Source organism: Moschus berezovskii, chromosome 20, assembly GCF_049115385.1.
Source record: "Moschus berezovskii isolate FMDL1 chromosome 20, NW_MosBer_1.0, whole genome shotgun sequence".
Taxonomy (NCBI): Eukaryota; Metazoa; Chordata; class Mammalia; order Artiodactyla; family Moschidae; genus Moschus; species Moschus berezovskii.
Genome location: NC_142479.1, coordinates 61,640,338 through 61,660,200, shown reverse-complemented (window position 1 = coordinate 61,660,200; position 19,863 = coordinate 61,640,338). Strand labels below are relative to the sequence as shown.

General features: G+C 44.9%; 1 protein-coding gene across 2 annotated transcripts in view; it reads left to right on the top strand.

Moving 5' to 3' along the window:
* The window catches only part of FOXK2 (forkhead box K2), a 53,023-nt gene extending 41,364 nt beyond the window's left edge, over nucleotides 1-11,659 (top strand). Inside the window, exon 9 of one of the 2 annotated variants that reach the window (XM_088829235.1) lies at nucleotides 8,463-11,659. In XM_088829235.1, coding sequence (XP_088685361.1) covers nucleotides 8,463-8,656 — 194 coding nt within the window. In that variant the 3' untranslated portion in view covers nucleotides 8,657-11,659. Of the gene's footprint in view, nucleotides 1-8,459 lie in introns of both variants that reach the window. The other variant, XM_055408264.2, reaches the window with a different exon arrangement.
* Nucleotides 11,660-19,863: the final 8,204 nt, after the last annotated feature.

The window sequence follows — 19,863 nt, the reverse complement described above, 5'->3', positions numbered from 1 at the left end:
ATCATTCTTTTAAATGTGCTCCTGGATCCGAATACTGTCCTGATTTGATACCCACTTTCCCATGTGACTCAGCCGGTAAAGAATCCACATGCAATGTGGGAGACCTGGATTCGATCCCTGGGTTGAGAAGATCCCCTGGAGAAGGGAAAGGCTACCCACTCCAACATTCTGGCCCGGAGAATTCCATGGGCTATATAGTCCATGGGGTCGCAAAGAGTCGGACACAACTGAGCGACTTGCCCTTTTCACTTCACCCATATATCAGTACCCAGATAGACAGGCTCACCCATCCTCATGCTAAGTCCCATGCCCTCCACAGATTTTGTGCTCATGCCATATACTTTATGATTGAATGTCATTTACTGAGTATGTCTTTTCTCTGCAACAGCAAAATGTAGAAATATTAAAGATTTAATTATCTGTGACTGTAGGATTCACCTATCAATTGTTGTAACTGAGGAATTGATCAAAACCAAAATTCAGTCACTCAGTTGTGTCCAACTCTTTGCGACCTCCTGGACTACAGCATGCCATGCCTCCCTGTCCATCACCAACTCCTGGAGTTTACTCAGACTCATGTCCATTGACTCGGTGATGCCATCCAACCATCTCATCCTCTACTGTCTACTTCTCCTCCCACCTTCAATCTTTCCCAGCATCAGGGTCTTTTCAAATGAGTCAGTTCTTCACATCAGGTTGCCATAGTATTGGAGTTTCAGCTTCAGCATCAGTCCTTCCAAAACCAAAATTTTAATTCTTTAAAAATTGTAATTGGGAATTCACTTGCAGTTTAGTGGCTAGGAGTCTGAGCTTTCACTGCTGAGGGAGCAGGTCCAGTCCCTGGTCAGGGAACTAAGATTCTATAAGCTGCACAGCATGGTCAAATCAATTTATTCATTCATTCATTTTTAGTAAAGATGCATTTCTCAATACATCTGGGCTTTAAAGAAAACCACACAATTATTATACTGATGATCACTGGCAACAGTAAGCAAAGTGCTGGGTCAGCCCTCAGAGACCTTGTTCGTACTTAGAAGAAGGAATGATAGAAGAAATGCTGAAACTCCTTCCAGTTTTAGTCATCTTTCAGCAAAAACTATTTTAAATTATGTTAGTGGGAAGTTTTATTGGTTCTCCTTCAGTTTAGTCTGAGTCTTTTACTTAGAAATCACTTGGTCCAGAAGAGGATTTGCTACCTTGTCAGTAGTAATTCAGGTTCACAGTGCCATTGTTTTCACTCTTCCTTTGTTTCAGGCTCCATCTTGACATTTTCATTCCCAGAACCAGCACAGCTGAGTGGCTTTAGAGAGGGGCAGTTAAGAAAGGGGAGGAGGGAGGAGGTGGCAGATCAGCTTTTAGGAAGATTGTGTGGGCAAGTGGAGATGGTGGTTTTCCTGAAAACTGGTGTTGGGTGGATGCTGTATGACCTAGCTGTGGCCTCTTTTACTCTTGAAAATCACTCTTCAGAAAGGGAAGTAGTGCCTGTTACTAATGAATTTTGAAAATCAGAAGGTTTGATATTTCAACTTTTTATTGTGGAAAATGACAGACATTCTGGAAATCAGGTCATAGCCAACCTTGTTCATATTCCCCACCTGCCCTGTCTGCTCCCACCCAGGTATGTCATTCCCTGTTTGAGCATGCATCTCTAAAAGATAAGAACTCTCTTTTAATACATAAGCACAATACCATTATTATAGTTTTAAAAATAAACAAATTCTTTTATACCCAGTGTCTCCTTCGGATTCAAATCACATGTAGTTTTTAAAAATTGTGGTAAAATATACATGCAGAATTTACCATTTTAAAGTATGCAGTTCAGTGGCATAAAGTACATTGACAGTATTTTGAAGACATCACCTCTAAATAGTTGAAAAGCGTTTTCATCACCCCAAAAGGAAACCTCATACCTGTTAAGCAGTTACTCCTCATTCCCCACTTACCTTAGTCCCTGGTAACCGCTAATCTGCTTTGTCTCTGTGGATTTACCTGTGCTGGATATTTCCTATAAATGGAATTGTAAGAATTGTGGCTTTTGTTAACTGGCCTCTTTAATGTTTTGAGGTTCATCCATGTTACAGTGTGTGTCAGTACATCATTCCCTAGCTGAATGTGTTTCCATTTTGTTTACTCATTCATCAGTTGGTGGGCATTTGGGTTGTTTCCACCTTCTGCTATTTGGAATAACGCTATGACATTCGTGTAAAGTATTGGTTTGAATCCTTGTTTTCATTTCTTTTGGGTGTGTACCTAGGAGTGAAATTGCTGAGTTGTATGGTAAATGTGTGTTTAATTTATTGAGTAGCCATCAAACTGATTTCCACAACAGGCACAGCTAGTTGACACTCCATCCTCAGTGATGTATAAGGGTTCTATTTTTTATCCTCACTTGATATTTTCTCCTTTTATTTTTGATCATGATCATCTTATTTGTCATTTTGATTTGCATTTCCTTCGTGACTAATGATGTTGAGCATCTTTTCATGTGCTCGTTGGTTATTTTATAGCATCTTTGAAGAGATGTCTAAATCCTTACACTGTTTTTTTCTAAAGTGGGTTGTTTGTCTTTGTTGTTGAGTTATAGGAACTCTTTATATATTCTAGATACTAGGTCCTGATCAGATACAGGTATCCCCTGCTATCCAAAAGTAGAGAGTTCCCATGAAACCTGAGAACACGTCTAGCTAACGGGTGTACAAAACGAGTCAAGGTAGAGCACAAATGCTCACAAACACAGGTCAAAGCTCTGCTGTCTTGATGCCGAGATGGAGTGTGGTTCCTGCGGAGGAATTTGGCGGTGCCACTCACTGCTTGGGGTGCTGCTGCCTCTAATGGCTTGCTGCAAAACAAGTGGTAAACATTATTTTTGCTTTTCCCCTTTCTCCATAGAAGTGAAAATCCTCTTTAGATTTCTTTCCATTAGTGAAAATGGGTAGTGATGTAGTTATTTCATAAAAGCAAAGTGGCATAAAGGAAACTTTTACGAAAGGGAGTAGGGAGGATACTTGTATATGATTTGCAAATATTTCCTTCCATTCAGTCAGTTTTTCTTTTCACTTTCTTGATAGTATCTTTAATGCACAAAAGTTTTTAAGTTTGATGAAGTCTAGTTTCTTTTCCCTTTCGTTACCTGTGCTTTTGGTGAGAAGAATTCATTGCCAGACCTTAGGTCATGAAGACTTACACCTTCCCCTGCGTTTTCTTCTACTAAGAGTTTTATACCTCTTAACATTCAGATCTTTGATCTATTTTGAGTTAATTCTTGTATCTCGTGCAAGTGCCTGTCTTCATATTTTGCATGTGGAGATCCAGTTTTCCCAGGACCACTTGTTGTAGAGACTGTTGTTTCCCGGTTAAATGGTCTTGGCTCCGCTGCTGGAAATCAGTTGACCTCAGATGTATGAGTTTATTTCTCTTGGTTCTATTTCATTGATTTTTGTGTCTGTCCTTATGCCATAATCATACTGTTTTGACTGCTCTAGCTTGGTAGGAAGTTTTGGGGTCAGGAGTTATGAAGTTTAAGACCAGCTTTTCCAATTCTGGGGGGAGATATTGGAATTTTTATAAGATTGCATTAAATCTGTAGATTGCTTTGGGTAGTATTGCCATCTTAACAGTATTAAGTTCCCTCATCCTTGAGCATGAAATATCTGTCCATTTATTTAGGTCTTCTTTAATTTCTTCAACAGTGTTTTATAGTTTTCACTATAGAAGTCCTACAGTGTTTAAGTCTTGGTTAAAATTCTTTGTATTTCTTTTGAATGTTTTTCTAAATGGAATTGTTTTCATAATTTTCTTTTGAGATTGTTCATTGCTACTGTATAGAAATACAACTGATTTTTGTGCATGTTGATCTTGTACCCTGCACATTTGCTGATTATATGAATTTTTTATTTGGGGTTATTTTTGTGTGGATTTGTTAGGATTTTCTGTATAGAAAGATTACATCATCTGTCAGTAGAGGTAGTTTTACTTCCTTTCCCATTTGGATGCCTTTTATTTCCCTTTCCTGCCCAGCTGCCCGTAGGACTTCCAGTACAGTGTGGATTACTGTTGGCAAACGAGCATCCTTGATTTTGAGAGAAGCATCCAGTCTCTCAGCATTGATGCTGACTAACTATCATATGTGTTATTATATTGTCCTTTAGTCTATCAAAACAGTGTATTCTATTAGTTGATTTTATATGTTGAACCACCCTTTCATTTCTGGGATAAATCTGACTTGGTGATGGTGTGTGATCCTTGTAATATGCTGTTGAATTCAGTTTGAGGATATTTATGTCAGTATTCTTCAGGGATATTGGTTTTTTTCTCATATGGTCTTTGGCTGGCTTTGGTATCTGGGTAGTGCTGGCCTCGTAGAATGAATTTGGAAGTCAGGCCCAGGCCATTGTGTATTGGAACCTCTTCTTGTCACTTTCTGGGGCTGCTCATACTGCTCCCCAAGAAACCCAACATGCTCTGGTCACTTCTCAGCCTCTTCTGCACTGGACGACAATTCTGGTCACAGATACTCAGTCCATCTTTGTGGAGATTCTGCTGCCCTTGACCTCCAACTTGTGGGGTGGTGGTCTTGGGAAGAAAGGAGTCTTTACCCTGCTGACAGTGTTCCCCTATGACCAGCATTTCACTTGTCATCCTAAAGAGCCTCTGCTATGCTCACAGGTACTGTTCCCGTCTCACAAAAACTGGCCCTGGCCGGCCTCTAGCCGGTGCTTCTCTGGGTCCAGATCCTGGTGCTGAGGAGGCAAAAGGGCTTTGTGGAAACCTGGGCTGTCTGCCCAGTGGTGTGCTCTTTTAACCCCCTCCCGGCCTCCTCTGGGAACCACGTGTAGGTTGTGGTTGCAGCAGGCAGGGCACCCACTGGACCACCATGGCCTTCTGCTGGTGCACGGGCAGGAGCTGCTTGGACTTAGGGGTGCAGCCAGATTAGCACTGAGGCAGCATCACCTCCAGGGCAATATTCTGCCTCTGTACTTGCAGCACCCACCCCGTGTAAAGCTGCTGCTTGGTGGGACCCCTGGGAGGTGGTCCCACACACGCACTTGAGCCTCTGTACTTGGATGCCATGTTTGCAGATTTCTTGCAGATCACTGAAATTTACTTATAACTCCCAAGTCGACACTCTGTGCTTTCACAGTCCTTTGCAGGCCTGCGCGGAGCAGCAAGGTATTTGAGTTCGGCATGCTGGCTCCCAGCAGAGCGGGATGTGGTAGCACCCATCTCCTTGTTTCAGCTCCTGCTGTGAACATGTGTCTTTCCCATTGTTTCTTTTTAAAAATTCTTTTATCTTTGGCTGTGTTGGGTCTTTGTTGGTGCGTGGGCTTTTCTCTAGTTACTGTGCGTGGCGACCGCTCTCTAGTTACGGTGTGCTGGCCGCTCCTTGCTGTGGTGACTTGTTGCAGAGCACGGGCTCCAGGCAGTGGGCTTCAGTAATGGTGGTGCACAGGCTTAGCTGCCCCACGGCGCATGGGATCCTCCCAAAGCAGGGATTGAACTGGTGTCCTCTGCGTTACCAGGCAGGTTCTTAACTAACTGGACCACCAGGGGAGCCCCTGCTGTTGCTGAGGGCCATGTGTTTCATGTTTTGTGCCTCTTGGTGGTGGTTTTGCTTTTTCAAGTGGGCTCTGGGCCCAGTTCTCAGAAGGCCTGGAGTGTTCTAGGCACGAAGGTTGTAATGTGCCTTATGGGGAAAATACAGGCGTGCGTTCCGTGTTAATGGATAAACAGTATAGGTTGTCTTTAATCAAAAAACATATAAGACATGGGATGTGTTGATCAGTTGACAAGCCCCACCCTGTGTTCCCCCTGAGACAGTCCCGTCTGGTCTGGCTCAGCTCAGGGCTCTGATTGACTCACAGCTGTGTCAGGCACCTCTCAGGAGCAGTGGTGCTGGGCTGTAGCAGGAAACGTGTCCATGAGTTACACTCAGACAAGAGTGGAGCCTCTGCCTGAGTGGGGAGGGCATCCAGGACTCAGCCAGGAAACCAAGTAGGACAGTGCACTGGCAGGGAGACCTCCAGAGCCAGGGCCTGCCAGTGCGGGAAGCAGGCAAGCTGGGGGCCAGTGACGAAGATGGGTGTTTTGGGGGTGTTTCACAGCCACAATATGGCTGCAGAGGACCGGCCTGGAGACTGCCACCATCCAGGTTGTAGCTGCTGGCCTCTGCCTGTATGCGGACTATGCTAATGGATGGGTGGGGAGCGTGGGGGCTCAGGACGGTGCCTGGCGTCCCCTTGAAAGGTGACCCTGGAGTTGAGTCCCCCTCCTGCTGAGGCACCACGTGACTGAGGGCCAGGCACCCCAACAGGAACACAGTGCTCCTCCTGCTCGGTGGGCACCTGTGTGGCCTCACAGGGGAGAGTCTCAGTGTAGTGCGTCATCACAGCTGCCTCCTACCCTCAGAAAAGGAAGCCTGTCTTTCCAGGCAGGTGCCTTGAGCTCTGGTTATTGCCGCCATGGGCACAGGGAGGGCACGTTTTGATGCTCGGTGCTCACGGAGGGGCGGAGAGGTGGGATGAGTCTGGCTGTGAGGCGGGCTTGCAGCGCAGGCCTCAGTGCCAGGCCCACACCTGCGGTTCACTAGTATGGTTAAGGTTGTGCTGTTTCTTCAGCGACTCGTTTGGGTTGGATGTGGAGTCCTGGGGCAACACTGCGTGTTTAGGTGGCATCCCACCTGCTCACTGTGGCCTAAGTGCCCCTTTGCCATCTTCCTTCTGAGACTTCTCTGCCCACTCTCAGGCTCCCTCACTGCCCAGGTCCTTTCCTTTCCTGTCACCTTTCCTAAGGGTTTGCAGATCAGTTAGTGGAAGACCCTGCTCAGCATGGCCTAGGAGCCACACCATGCCTGCTTGAGAAACTGGGACCCAGGCCCCATCTCCAGCAGTGCCTCCCATAGGGCAGGCCTTGCTGCCCTGCCCCGCCACATCAGCCTCTTCTTCCAGTAGCATAATTTTTCAGTCTTTGACCATTTGTCCTGACCTACCATTAACTCCATTCTGCTTTGATTCATTGCTACATCCTCCTGAAATAGCATTTTTATTCAAGCCAGAGTATTGTGGGACGTCTCCCAAACTCACCAGGGCTCTGTGTCTCCACCGTGGACTGCAGCAGTGAAGTGTGTGTCCTGCTGGAAGAACCCAGGCTTCACTGCAGTGCTGCCCCTGCAGCACACAGGTCCTTATTCTTGAAAGTGACAGAGCAGTCATTCTTAAGAGATGACAGTGGAGATGGCCAGAGGCCCCTGGTTAACCAGGTCCAGCTGCCAGTCCCTTTGTTCCATGAAGACATGATCGTTTAATTGGAATGGTGTTGAATCTGGAGATGAGGGTGGGGGCACTGGAGTCCTGGCAGTGTTGGAACTCCCCTTTCTTTGACCTCAGTGTGTGTTCTGTGGCTTCCCATCTGTTTCACTTTGCAAACTGCCCCCTACCCCGTCTCTGCACTTAGCTTCAAGTTCCATTTCTTGGGAGGAAATTCTGTAGTCCCTCGTGCTAGCTAAAGCGATCTATTCGAACACCTAGAGTCGTAAAGCTTGGTGTAAACCCCTTATGCTTACAGCTCTTACGCAGCATGTAGAGCAAACTGTCATGAGCTGCTGCAGCATTAACGTCAAGTTACTAACATCAGGGAGGCGAGACAGCGCACACGTCACTGCTGGGGTTCAGGCATGTTCATGAGATGAGGTCGCTGTTCTGGGCTCTGTGTGCACATCATTCTCCATCTGGCCGCCTGCTGCCATGGTCCTAAACCTCCCTTGGGGCCTGAAGGGACTGGGTAGGGGGGCAGGGGTCTTCCTGGACAGGATGCTGCCTCTCCAGGTCGCTCCTCCAGCACACACCCTGCCCCACCCTCAGCCCTGCTGTGGTAAATAACCCAGGCCCAGTCTGCCTTCCCACTTGGAGGAAGAGCACTTCTAGGTGTGGGATGACCTTCTTTGGTTATCCCTTGCGGTTTGGTTATGCAGACCATGAGGCAGGCATGGTGGTGGAGGCCCTTGTGCCAGCGGGAGTCCAGGAGAAGGGCCTCTCCATGATGAAGACCAGAGAGAGGATGGGCTTGGGTGGAGGGGTGTGGGGAAGCCATCCTAGGGCTCGCTGGAGATCCCTCCCCTGACAAGCTTGGAGCAGGTATGTGTCTCAGATGCAGTTTTAGCTTGCTACACCCCAGTCCCCTCCTGGGCTCAGGCCTTGCATCGAGGAGAAGCCAGCAGCAGCCCCTTGGCCAAAACAGTAAAGCCATCTGCTTTGTGTCCTGCCCCTGCCTCAGTCCTCCGCCCTCACCCCTTCCCACTGCGGCAAGGCAACCCACTATTGGAAGCAATAAACAGATGCTGTGCGTTCAGAGGAGGACTCACTGTTCACACAGTTAACATGTGGTGGGGTTTCTGATCCCCAGGGGCCTGGCAGGGACAAGCATCCATCCAGACTCACGGGCTCTGACTCACTGTCTCTCCGCAGCAGCAGCGAGTCCCCTGCACATGCTGGCGACACATGCCTCAGCCTCCGCCTCCCTGCCCACCAAGCGCCAGAACGGCGACCCAGCGGAGCAGCCGGAGCTGAAGCGGGTCAAGACGGAAGACAGCGAGGGTCTCGTCATCGCCCTGAGTGTGGACGCGCCGCCGGCTGCCATGCGGGAGAAGGGCGTCCAGAACTAGCAGCCGGGACAGCATTTCCCACTTTAACATCAACTCTGTGGTGCCAAAAGGAGACACTGCCTCTCACCGACGCTCGGAGCGTGTTCCCTCGGTGGGTAGAGGGCCCTGCGGTTGGACTTCACCTCAGCACTGGAAACACAAACCCAGGTGGCCTTAAAACTCCTTAAGACTGAAGTCACCCCTGAACATCAGAACCACAAACAGCAAAGCCGGGCTCCGGCAGTGTCTCCCAGCCCAGTGTTCAGCTCAGCTCCCAGTAGAGACTCACGGTCCTTCCCAGGGAGGACACGCCCATTGTGAGCGGACCTGCTGGGCCTGGGCCGGAGCCACCCCACCGCCCGCTGCCAGTAGACAAGACAGTATTTTGTTGTTCACATGTGGAATTAGAATATTTTGAGGTGTACTTTCTTTCTTTACAAAATAATGGGGTCTTTGACATTTCAGATCACTCCATTTCTACTCTGGAAATTTTGGAATCACACAGGACCTTTTGTGTGGATTTCATTTGGGGAGAAGAAGCAACGTAGTTTTGTTTGTTTTTGTTGTTTGTTTTCAACCTATGGAATGATTTACTTTTGTCTGTCCTGTTTAAGTCAGGTGGAGCTACTTGACATCTGCAAATTTCTCATGTTAGAGCAGTTACCTGATGAATTTAATCCTCCTCCATTTCCATGTGTAGGACGGACATACAGACGGACACCCGCGGGCCACTTGTAACCTTGACGGAAAGCGCTGCCAGGCTCCTGGAGCTGCACTTACCCATTTCTCTTTCTTGCTACTTTTTGTTGTTTGTTTCTTTGTGTTGACTTTGTCCCTGGCATAATTTCCACTCTAAGTAAAACAAGTCTCCTACGTATTGTGTATGTTTAAAACGACAGAACTGTTACTTTGTCATTTGGAAAAAAGATTCAATCTTTTATCACACACTTTTTTCAAACAAAGGTCACAGATTTCTCCGTGACACGTTCACTGTTTTAGGTGCCGTCACCAGCTCTCGGCATCGTCCAACCAGCCAGCCGCCCCATGATGTTGTGGTTTGCCCCCCTCACAGCAGGAGCAGCTGCTGGGGTGGAGCAGAAGCTGCCTATTAACACCAGGGTCTTGGAAGCAGGCACCCTCCGTCCGGTAAGCGTTGGAAACACCCAGGTTTCTTTCTGATTTGTAATAGGAAGTTCCCCTCAACCTTTTAGAACTGAATCTAATACTAAGGCTGACTTCTCTCCTATAAAAAATAAAAGCGAGAGAAAAGGAAACAAAGGTGAGAGAATGAAAAGTCGGAGGCCACTCGGCCTCAGCCCGCGTTCCTCTGCAAGAAAGCCACTCACCTTTCCAGAGGTTTCTGGGGTCAGAGCTGAGCAGCATGCAAACAGAAAGAGGGCTCTGGCCTTATTGTGAATTTTGAAATGTCATCATCATAACGTTATTTATTTAAATGTAGTTATTTTGGTATTTAATTTTTTTTAAAGAGAGGGAAAAAAAAAACCCCTGTATTTTCCTGGTGGAATGAAATGGCTCAGAATGGTATATTTAGGCAATTTTAAAACATTTATTATTTACCTAAAGACCAAATATGATAAATCTGTTCTAAGTATTGTGTGTCAATCCACGGTATGGAGCTGTCACAATGTTACTGCAGATAATGCATATTAAAATTATGAAATTACTGCACACTAGCTGGATTTATAACTCAGCCATTTAAAAAAATAAAAACAAAACCATCATGTGAATGAGACCACGTGTGTGACAGTAGCAAAATCTAACTTGCAGACTGAAGCACGGACGGATCAGAGCACCTCAGGGCAGCAACCTACATCTCCCAGGCACTTTACAGATACCTTGGAATGTATATTTTTAATTGTCTTTTTACACAGAAGGTTTGCAATTTGGAAAATAATTCAGATGTGCTGTGTCCTGTTTGTGGGGTCGGGTCACTCCACTGAGTGCTCCAGACCTGTCAGTCATGGGCCACTGCAGCCCCCTGGCCGTGAGCTCTGGGGAGGTGAGTGGACAAGACCACCTTGGTAGGGAGATGGCTCAGGTGACACTAAGCAGATGCCTCGTGTGTTGCCCAGGAGACGCATCTCCATCGCCATCCCGAAAGACGCCGGTAGACTTTCCCTGTGTAAGCCCAGTCTATCAAGTTGATTATTTCTGAGCCTAAAATGTAGACTTTTTGGGTTTGGAGGGATTGCTGGGTTGATAGGTAAGAAAAGTACCTGTTCTCAAATCTAAAGGGAGAAGGATAGTTTTTGCTTCCAGGAGCTAGAGTATGTCTTTTTCAAAGGTGAGGCATTCTCTTTCCTTTTTCCTGCTCTCTTGGCTCATTCATTGGCACATAGATATTTAAGAATATCAAGGAAAAGGCAGAATTAACAAACTGCCATGTCCTAGGCAGTTTTTAAAATGTTTGAATTTAGCTGTGAATTCCCTTCAACACCTGGGAGTCACTGAGCTTGTGGCCCCACCTGGTGCTACATCAACAGTCACATTGCACTTAACTCCCGCCCAGCAGTCCACTGGTGGTTCCTAAATGTGTCATTTCAGGAAGTCTCTGCTTTGACCTTTGCCAAACTTCTGAGCTCCCTCAGGGACTAGAAACTTCATTTCAGCAGCTTTGCCCTGAACCAGACAAAAATACAAAAGGGAAACTCACACGTGATCCAAGTGATGTGGCGTATTCCAGGATGTCCGTGCATGATTTAGGGTTGATCTTCCTCTCGTGTCAGTAGAGTCTCCACTCAGACAGTTGAGCTCCTTAAATGCATCACCCTTCACATCGTCCTCTCCTAGAACAACAGAGTAGGCGAGGCCACGGTCGGAAGGGGGTGGGGCGTGTCAGGACTTGGGATTTCTGTGCTATGTGACTACAAGGAGACAAGTGACAATCTTGAAGTCCTAACCTCCACTATTCTAGAAAGTATAGTGGTGATTTGTGTGCAAAGGTTTGAAATTTTAAAAGTACCAAGTTCCTGAAATTCAATAAAATATTTTTATTAATTTTAATTGAATACAGAGTATCATTGTCATTTTGATAAGCTTAAGCAGGCACTGCTTTTTTATATGCTCTTTTCCGAGCATGCCAAAGGCCTCGGTAGCACTGGAGCGCATGTTCCAAGACACTGCTGTGACCACAGCAGTGCAGGCTCCTTGACTCCCCCAGGAGAAAGGGGGCACTGAGTGTCTGCATGGGAAAAGGGAGTTGGGTCACAGGCAGTGATAAGTCTTGCTGGCTTTTATCCATCCTGTTGGAGTTTTAAAACTAACTTTGAGGTTATGGTTGTAGCTGCCATTTCTTCTGATTTGCTCCTGAGCCGGAGATACATTCTCCCGTGAGATGAAAATTGTGTCTAAATTTAGAGGCACACGGGTACTCCAGTCCCCAAGTCACTGTTAACACTTAGATTGTCCAGCTACTGAAAAGTCTGTGGCACAGATTGCTGATGTCCTAAGGGGTAGGAGGAGGAAGGAGGAACACTGAAATGATAACACAGAGGCCTCTCTGGGAGATAACTGAAGCTCAAGGACAGAGTTCACAGGGAGTTTTGTTCTTGACATTCATGTCCTAATGTAAAAACAGTTCATATTAGCATAAAAGAACTGCTGCTCATGTACTGAGGCTTGTCTTTCCTAACGGAAGCACTCCTAAATATTTTTTCGGGTCTGCTGTCCATGTTGTATTAATAGATGCTTTAGGATGTGTTAGGTCTTACCTCCCACTTCTCACTCAGGAAAAGGTACTCCAGCAGTTATAGGGTCACCCTGTGGACGTTAAACTGAGTCAAGTAAGGGAGGACAGGTATCTTAGAGAATAGCCTACCTTTACCCAAGGAAAAGATGTAAGGGACTTACCTGCTGGTCAACTAGCTAAGACTCCCAGTGCAGGGGGCCTGGCTTCTTTTCCTGGTTTGGTCCCACATGGCATAACTAAGCCTGCATGCCACAACTAAGGCCAAGTGCAGCCAAATTAATTACATACTTTTTAAGAAAGATGTTGAAGGAAGCCTTTAGGTACAGGAAACAACTCAGTTAACTGATGAGTTTCATCACGTAGGCAAAAGCCAAGCTATTGTGAGCAGGCCCACATTTAGGCCGTATTTTGTCTGTAAGGAAGACATTAGGGAGCATTCCCTGGCATCCAGTGGTTAGGTCTCCACGCTTCCACTGCCAGGGGCACAGGATCAATCTCATCCCTGAGCCGAGATCCCGCATGCAGTGCAGCGCAGCCCAGGCGAGAGGAAGAAAGGCAAGCATGGGGCGTGTCATGAATCTCTGTGTAGTCACCATATAGTAAGTTGAGGCCTAAACATGGGAGGTGAAAGAATCCGTAGTATGGAGTGGTTTCCGTGGTGGCCTGCTGGCCAGCACTTAGCGTGGGTCTTTGTGGAATACTGTGCTAACTTGACGTGTCTCTTGTGACCTCTGCCTCCACGTTTATGTGCACAGCAGTACAAAATTAGATTTTAACATGGGTCTCAGGTGACCTGATGAGATGACTAAAGCTGCAGGCACAAAATTTCTCATCTTAGAAATGTCCTGAGGTCCCACACTCTGCCCTATGTCTCAACCATTGGCTGAATAAATAAAGCATCTATCACATCTATTCTCTGAAAAAAGAAATAGGAGCAGGAGTATTAAAACTGTAAGAACAACCAGTGAGGTGACCATTTTCTTGAATTTTTCCTCCCTCTTGTATCTCCTAGTGTAGACTCCAGAACAGCATGAATGTAAGAGCTGCATCTTAGGAATGAACAGAATACCCAAGAGAAGCCCTCTCCCCACGAGGGAAGGGGGGACCCCTGTGGGACATGGGGAGGAAAGTCACAAAACTATAGTAAGCAGTAGCCCTTGAGACGCTGAGGACTCAAAAGAGGAACTAGGCAAGGGGACTTCTTTCTAGTCCAAAGAAGGTCAGGGTCAGGGGAGGGTAGAAATACAAGAAGTGTACATCACACACTGGCTAAAGCCTGAGCTTTTTAGCCAAAGGCCAGAAAGGGGGGTACCTGGGAGACAGGACATTAGAGAAAGAGTCCCTAGGGTTAGGTATGGCATTCTGAGCTCACTCTCAGCTGCACATGCCTGGAATTGACCTTGAGGAAGCAAAGCAAAGGCTTTATTAATTGAACAGACTCCCATAAAGATTGGCCCCAGATAGCACTGCAGAGCTTGGCAAACAACTAACCCCAAACTACAGCCTACGGAGGGCAGGTCAGCATGTTTAGTCTGAATCTAGTTAGGTTATTTGCCTGCTTAAAAAAAAAAAAAAAGATTCTACACTCACTAGAGGATTTAAACAGGACGCAGATTCATAAACAATGTCCAGAATGCACAAAAATCTCTTTGTGCCAGGAAAATCTCTTAAGGGGAAAGAAAGTTAACATGTCAGTTGAAGTATGCTGGAATAATTGGAAAAGGACATTAGCTTTCTATGGCTTTAATTATTGTAACCAAACTCCATGAATTAAAGGCAGATGCTCTTGAAATGAACCAAGAGCTACTCAAAAATAACAAAAAAATAATAATAACAAATAAAAAATCCAGTGGATCAACAGAAGGATGCTTGGAAACAAACCTTAGGCTCAGGGACCTGTGAGATAATATAAAAAGATCTAATATACACTGGCTTAGTGAATTTCTAGTAAGAGGAAAAAGACATCAATGTTTAAAACAAATATTTTTTTAATTGATGCCTGAAAATGTCCCAGATATAATTGTAAAGATTCAGAGTTTCAAATAGCATAAAGGCAAAGAAAAACCATGTCAAGGCATTACCACTGGCTATGAAACAAGACATTTTGTCTGGAAAGCAGCCAAAGAAAAGTAACTCGTTGCATACAGAGTAACAATAATCTGAATACAAATTTCTCATCAGGAACCATGGAGGCCATATGCCTAGAAAATTTTCAAAGGGCTGAAAGTAACTGTCAATCTAGAATATTGTATCCATAGAAAATATCAGGAGTGCAGATAAAAAGATACTCTTAGATGAAAGGAAACTGAGAGAATTCCTAACCAGTAGAGATGCTCAAAAAGAGCTAAAGGACATTCTTCAGGCAAAAAGTAATAGCAGAGAGAAACCTTGGAATTTCAGGAATAAAGGAAGAGATCAACAGAAATATTTGGGGAAATACAATAACTAGTTTTTCCTCTTAAATTCTTTAAAATATCCTAACTTTCCAATGTAAAAGTTTTAACATTGTCTGTCAGGGTTTTCAGTGTATATACATAATACGTATTGACAAACACAGTACAAAGGAGCAAGGCAAAGGTCTATAGGTCTCTACATTTCTATATTGAAATGGTAAAACATTCTGAAGTAGACCGAAAAGCTAGCTTTGTGTGCCATAGTCACTGGTGCAATCACTAATAACAAAGATAAAGGGAAAATCCAGTAGGCAAATTAAAATGGAATGCTAAATGTTTCTTGAAATAACACTGAAGGCAGAGAACAGGAAACCAAGGCAGAGGGAACAAGCAAAAAATAATATGGTAGGATCTTATCAATAATTACATTAAATATAAACAGTCTAAGCATACCAATTAATAGAGTGTCAGTTGGATCAAAAAGACCCAACTTACTTTAAATAATATGGATAGGTTAAAAGTAAAAGGATATAAGAAATCCTACAAACATTCAAAAGAAATTTGGACTATATTAATGTCAAAAGTAGACCTTAGGAAAATTACCACACCTAAAGGACACTGCATAATGGTACAAGGTCACCTTGCCAAGATGTACAACAGTCCTAAGGTTCTAAGCACCCAACAACTCTCAAGTGAAGCAGGGACTTCGGTTTCTGGTTCCATGGAGCTGGGAAGTCGTCATTCCATCCATCCTACCATGTAAATAGCACAACAGCCTGAGAATCAACAACTCATCTTGGATCTAAGGGAGGTGAGGATGCAGGGCAAACCACTACCCCCCAGATTGGAAAGACAGAAGGGAAAATACAAGAGTGGGGACTGAGAATCCAAAGAGTGCTGCAACAAAAGAACCAGCATGCCACAACAGACCCAAAGTAGCCAGATAAGTAAATAAATAAAATTTTTTAATTACAAGGATTAACTAAAAGGAAAACAATTCATACAGATGGAGCAAGCATCAGAACCAGATGTGACGGGGTGTTGGTTTAGTAGATGGGATTGAAAACAAGGATTAATATGCTAAGGACTAATGGGTAAAGTAGACAGCATGCAAGAACAGATAGGCGATGTAAGCACAAAGCTGGAAATCCTTTAAAAGAACTATGAAGAACACTAACAGAAATAAATGTCTTTTATGGGCTTGCTAGTAGACTGGACACGCCTGAGAGAATCTTTGTGCTTCAGAAAGTATTAGTAGAAACATTCACAACTAAAAAGGTAACACAAGAAAGACTAGGGGGGAGAAAACAGAATATCCAAGGACCGTGGGGCAGCTACGTGAGGTATAAAACCTGTGTGTAACAGGAGTGCCAGAGAAAGTGGAAAGGAACAGAAGAAATATTTGAAACAATAATGAGACAGAATTTACCCCAGTTCCAGGAAGCTCAGAGAATGCCAATCAAGATAAATGCAAAACACCACCACAACCAACTACTTAGGCATAACACTGCCAAAGAACAAGGGCAACAGTGCAAGACAGTAACACGCAGTAGATATTAATCCAGCTATATCAGTAATCACTGAACGTCAATGGTCTAAATACACCAATAAAACACAGATTGTCAGAGTGGATCGAAAAACACGACTATGTTGTCTACAAGAAACTATGAAGACATTTCATATAGATGAAATAAACAGGAAAAGATAACCATGCTGACGCTAATCAAAGTAAGAGTAGTTTTTCTGTTTTGGCCACACCAAGTGGCTTATGAGGTCTTAGTTCCCCGATTGAACTCTGAGCAGTGAAAGTACAGAGTCCTAACCACTGGACTGCCAGGGAATTCCCAGAAGTAGTTATTTTCAGACAGAGCAGACTTCAAGGAAAGTTAAACGACGTTAACTAAATGAAGCAAAAGCTGACAATTAAAAGATAAATCCACATTACATTTTGACATTTCAACGTTCAACTCTAGGTGACTGATAAAAAATAAGTAGACAGAAAGCAAGTCTATAAGTCCTGAGCAACCCCAGTCAATGTAATTGTGACTGGCTGAGCATTCTACTCAACAGAAGACACAACTTTTCACATGCACATGGACATTTCACCAATATATACCAAATCTTGGGTAATAAATCTTTACAAGCCTTAAAGAATTAAAACCGTACATAGTATGTATGCTCTTTGACAATTAGGGAAATCAAAGTGGAAATCAATAATGTATTTTTAAAATTCTCAACTGTTTGGATACTGGAAAAAACTTTATTTTTGATCTGCACAGCACACAGCATGTGGGATCTTACGTCCCTGGAGCAGGGATTAAACCCGTGTGCCCTGCAGTGGAAGTGTAGAGTCTTAACCACTGGACCACGAGGGAAGTCCCATAGACAACAGATTTTGAGATAATCCATGATTCAAAGAGGAAGTCTTAAATATTAGAAAACTAGCAGAATGAACATGAAAATATATCAAATTTGTGAAAACAGCTAAAAGTTCATAGGGAATTTTATAGCACGAAATGTTATAGAAAACCTAAAATTCAGTCGTCTACAATTCTGCCTTAAACTGGAAAAGAATGAGCTAAACCCACAACAAACAGTCAATATAATTGAAAAAGGAGATACGAAAAATATCAATGAAATTAAAAACTGATTCTTTGAAAAGAAAAAAAAAAAATTAGCAGATTAACTCCATCTGGAATGACCAAGGAAAAAGGACACCAATGACCACTGAGGAAGGAGAGAAGGGCTGTTGTGATGCGCTCCAGTGATCGCAGCATTACTGGTGATCGCCCAGATCTGGAAACATTCCAAACATCCTTCCGTAGATGAAAGAATAAACAAGCTATGCTTTTTAAGTGGAGCCCCACTTGGAAATTGAAGGAAGAAGCTACTGAACCTCAGAGGCATTTCCCACGGAATGAAGACTGCAGACTTAAGACGCAGACTGCATGCTGGGGGTTGAACTGTACCCCCGCCCCGCTAAATATGCTCAAGTCCTAATCCTGGTTGGGACAAATCAGTGGAGACAGGAAGGATGTTTGTGTTTGCCAGAGGCTGGAGGTGGGGAGAATGGGCAGTGACTGCCATTGGGAATGGGGCTTCGGTACTGGATGATGGAAGGTTCTGGAACCAGGGACACTGCACAACACTGTGAATGTATGTACTCAGTGCCGTGAACTGTACTCTGTAAAGTGATTTAAATGGTCTATTTTATGCATACTGTACAACTTCTAAGTTTTACCTGGAAGAAGGTGGGGGTGAAAAATACGATTTACATGATGAGCTTACAGATCTGACCCAACACAGCCGCTGAGCAAAACGAGGGGTTGAAGGGTTCAGGGGTTGGAGTGCAAAGGAGAGTGGAGTTTAACCTGTGTTCTGCTCAGGATCCCTGGGGATTGCTAAGGGAGGAAGCAAATTCATCCGCTCAACACCGGCCCTGGAGGTGACTGCTGCGTGTGACCGCGTCAGGCACACCTAGGCCTTGAAATGACTGCAGAAACCGGGCTGCAAAGGCTGTGTGTGTCTGCCCTTCACCACCTCACAACAGAAAGCACCCTGAAGCCCAGTTTCACAGAAAATGGCTCCTGCTGGATTTTCTTTGGAGCCTCAATCAAAACAGACAATACACTGGCCGTTGTGTACAGAGCAGATTCGGGAGACTACCTGACCTCTTAGAGACATCCTGCCCCTGCTCCCAGTCTTGATCCCAACTGGGCTGCAATGGAATTAATCTCCCTGAAGCTGTGAGGTTGCTTGGGGGGAACTCAGCCTTCAGGTGCCTGATAACCGTTCTGTCCTCCCTTGTGGACCATTTTCAGAAGGTTCTGAATGGTGTCCTCCAAGACACAGGCTGACCTTCCAAAGAGCAGATGTTACAATGATTTTAACATGAAGAGCTCTTCAATGGAGTAACAGGAGACAACTCTTTTCTTGGAATTAGAAAAGTAGTTTGATTGGTGGCTCTTGTTCTTGCTCACAGTGTTAAGGCGGTCTGACTATTCTGGGCTGGACTGGTAGTGGGTGTCCATCTGCAACCTCAAGGCCACGTCCAGCAGGCACTGTCAGCACAGATGCCATGCCCTGCACATGGCTGACCCAAGTCCAGCCCCAAGAGGATGTGTCAGAACAGCAGGAATCACTGTGATTTTCTGGAGTCACACATCTGCTCTGGAGATCAAGGCATCTTCCGCAGCACCTTCCCAGGAAAGTATTGGCCCTTTGAGGTAACTAGCCCTCATCAGCTCACACCCCCCAGAAGACAGACTCACCGTCACGCAGACCGTACTTGATGACAGAGCTCTGACTGGTGGCCAGGATGAGGACTCTACAGAATCTGATATTCCGCCAGCATCTGTGGGCAGCAGTCCGAACAGATGCCTAGGTGAAAAGAGCCTTTATTCATGGTGACATTTCTCACAGATAAAATATATATAAATTTCACTAGGTGCTGCCACAGATCTTTTTTTTTTAAAATCCACTGTTTCTATTTTGGTGACTGTGGTATAAATACTTTTAAAATGGATGCCAAAACTATAAAATTACTAACCCAAAATCCATGATGCCAAAATGTGACAAGACCTTTATAAGAAAACTACAGACGTGTACTTTATACACATGTACACACACAAATCCTTAAATACACAGCTGGTCGGATTTGGCAGTAACTGATAATAAGAGGACAACACACCACGACCAACTGGGGTTTGTCTCAGGATTGCAGAGGTGGTTAACACTCAATGTGACTCACCACGTGAACAGTCGGAAATCACCTTACAAAACCACATTCCCATTCGCAGCGGCATGAAGCCGAGTGCTCATGCCTCCTTCAGCTTGGTGCTCAGCAGCTCATCTGCCCCGTTCTCGTCTTGACCCCACCCAACTGCATCACGGGGCAGACTGTTCAGGTGGGTCCAGAGCCCTAAAATGCTTAAAGTGAAAAAACCCTGCATTCTAACAGAATCCACAACATACACACCATTTCCAACATCCAAGATACAACCCCACAGTACTAAGACACACCAGTTAGTATGACTTGCACACAGAATAAAAGAAAATCAATGAAGACTTGCTCTGAGAAGACCCAAATGTGAGAATGACCAAAGATTTTAACTCCTGTACATTCT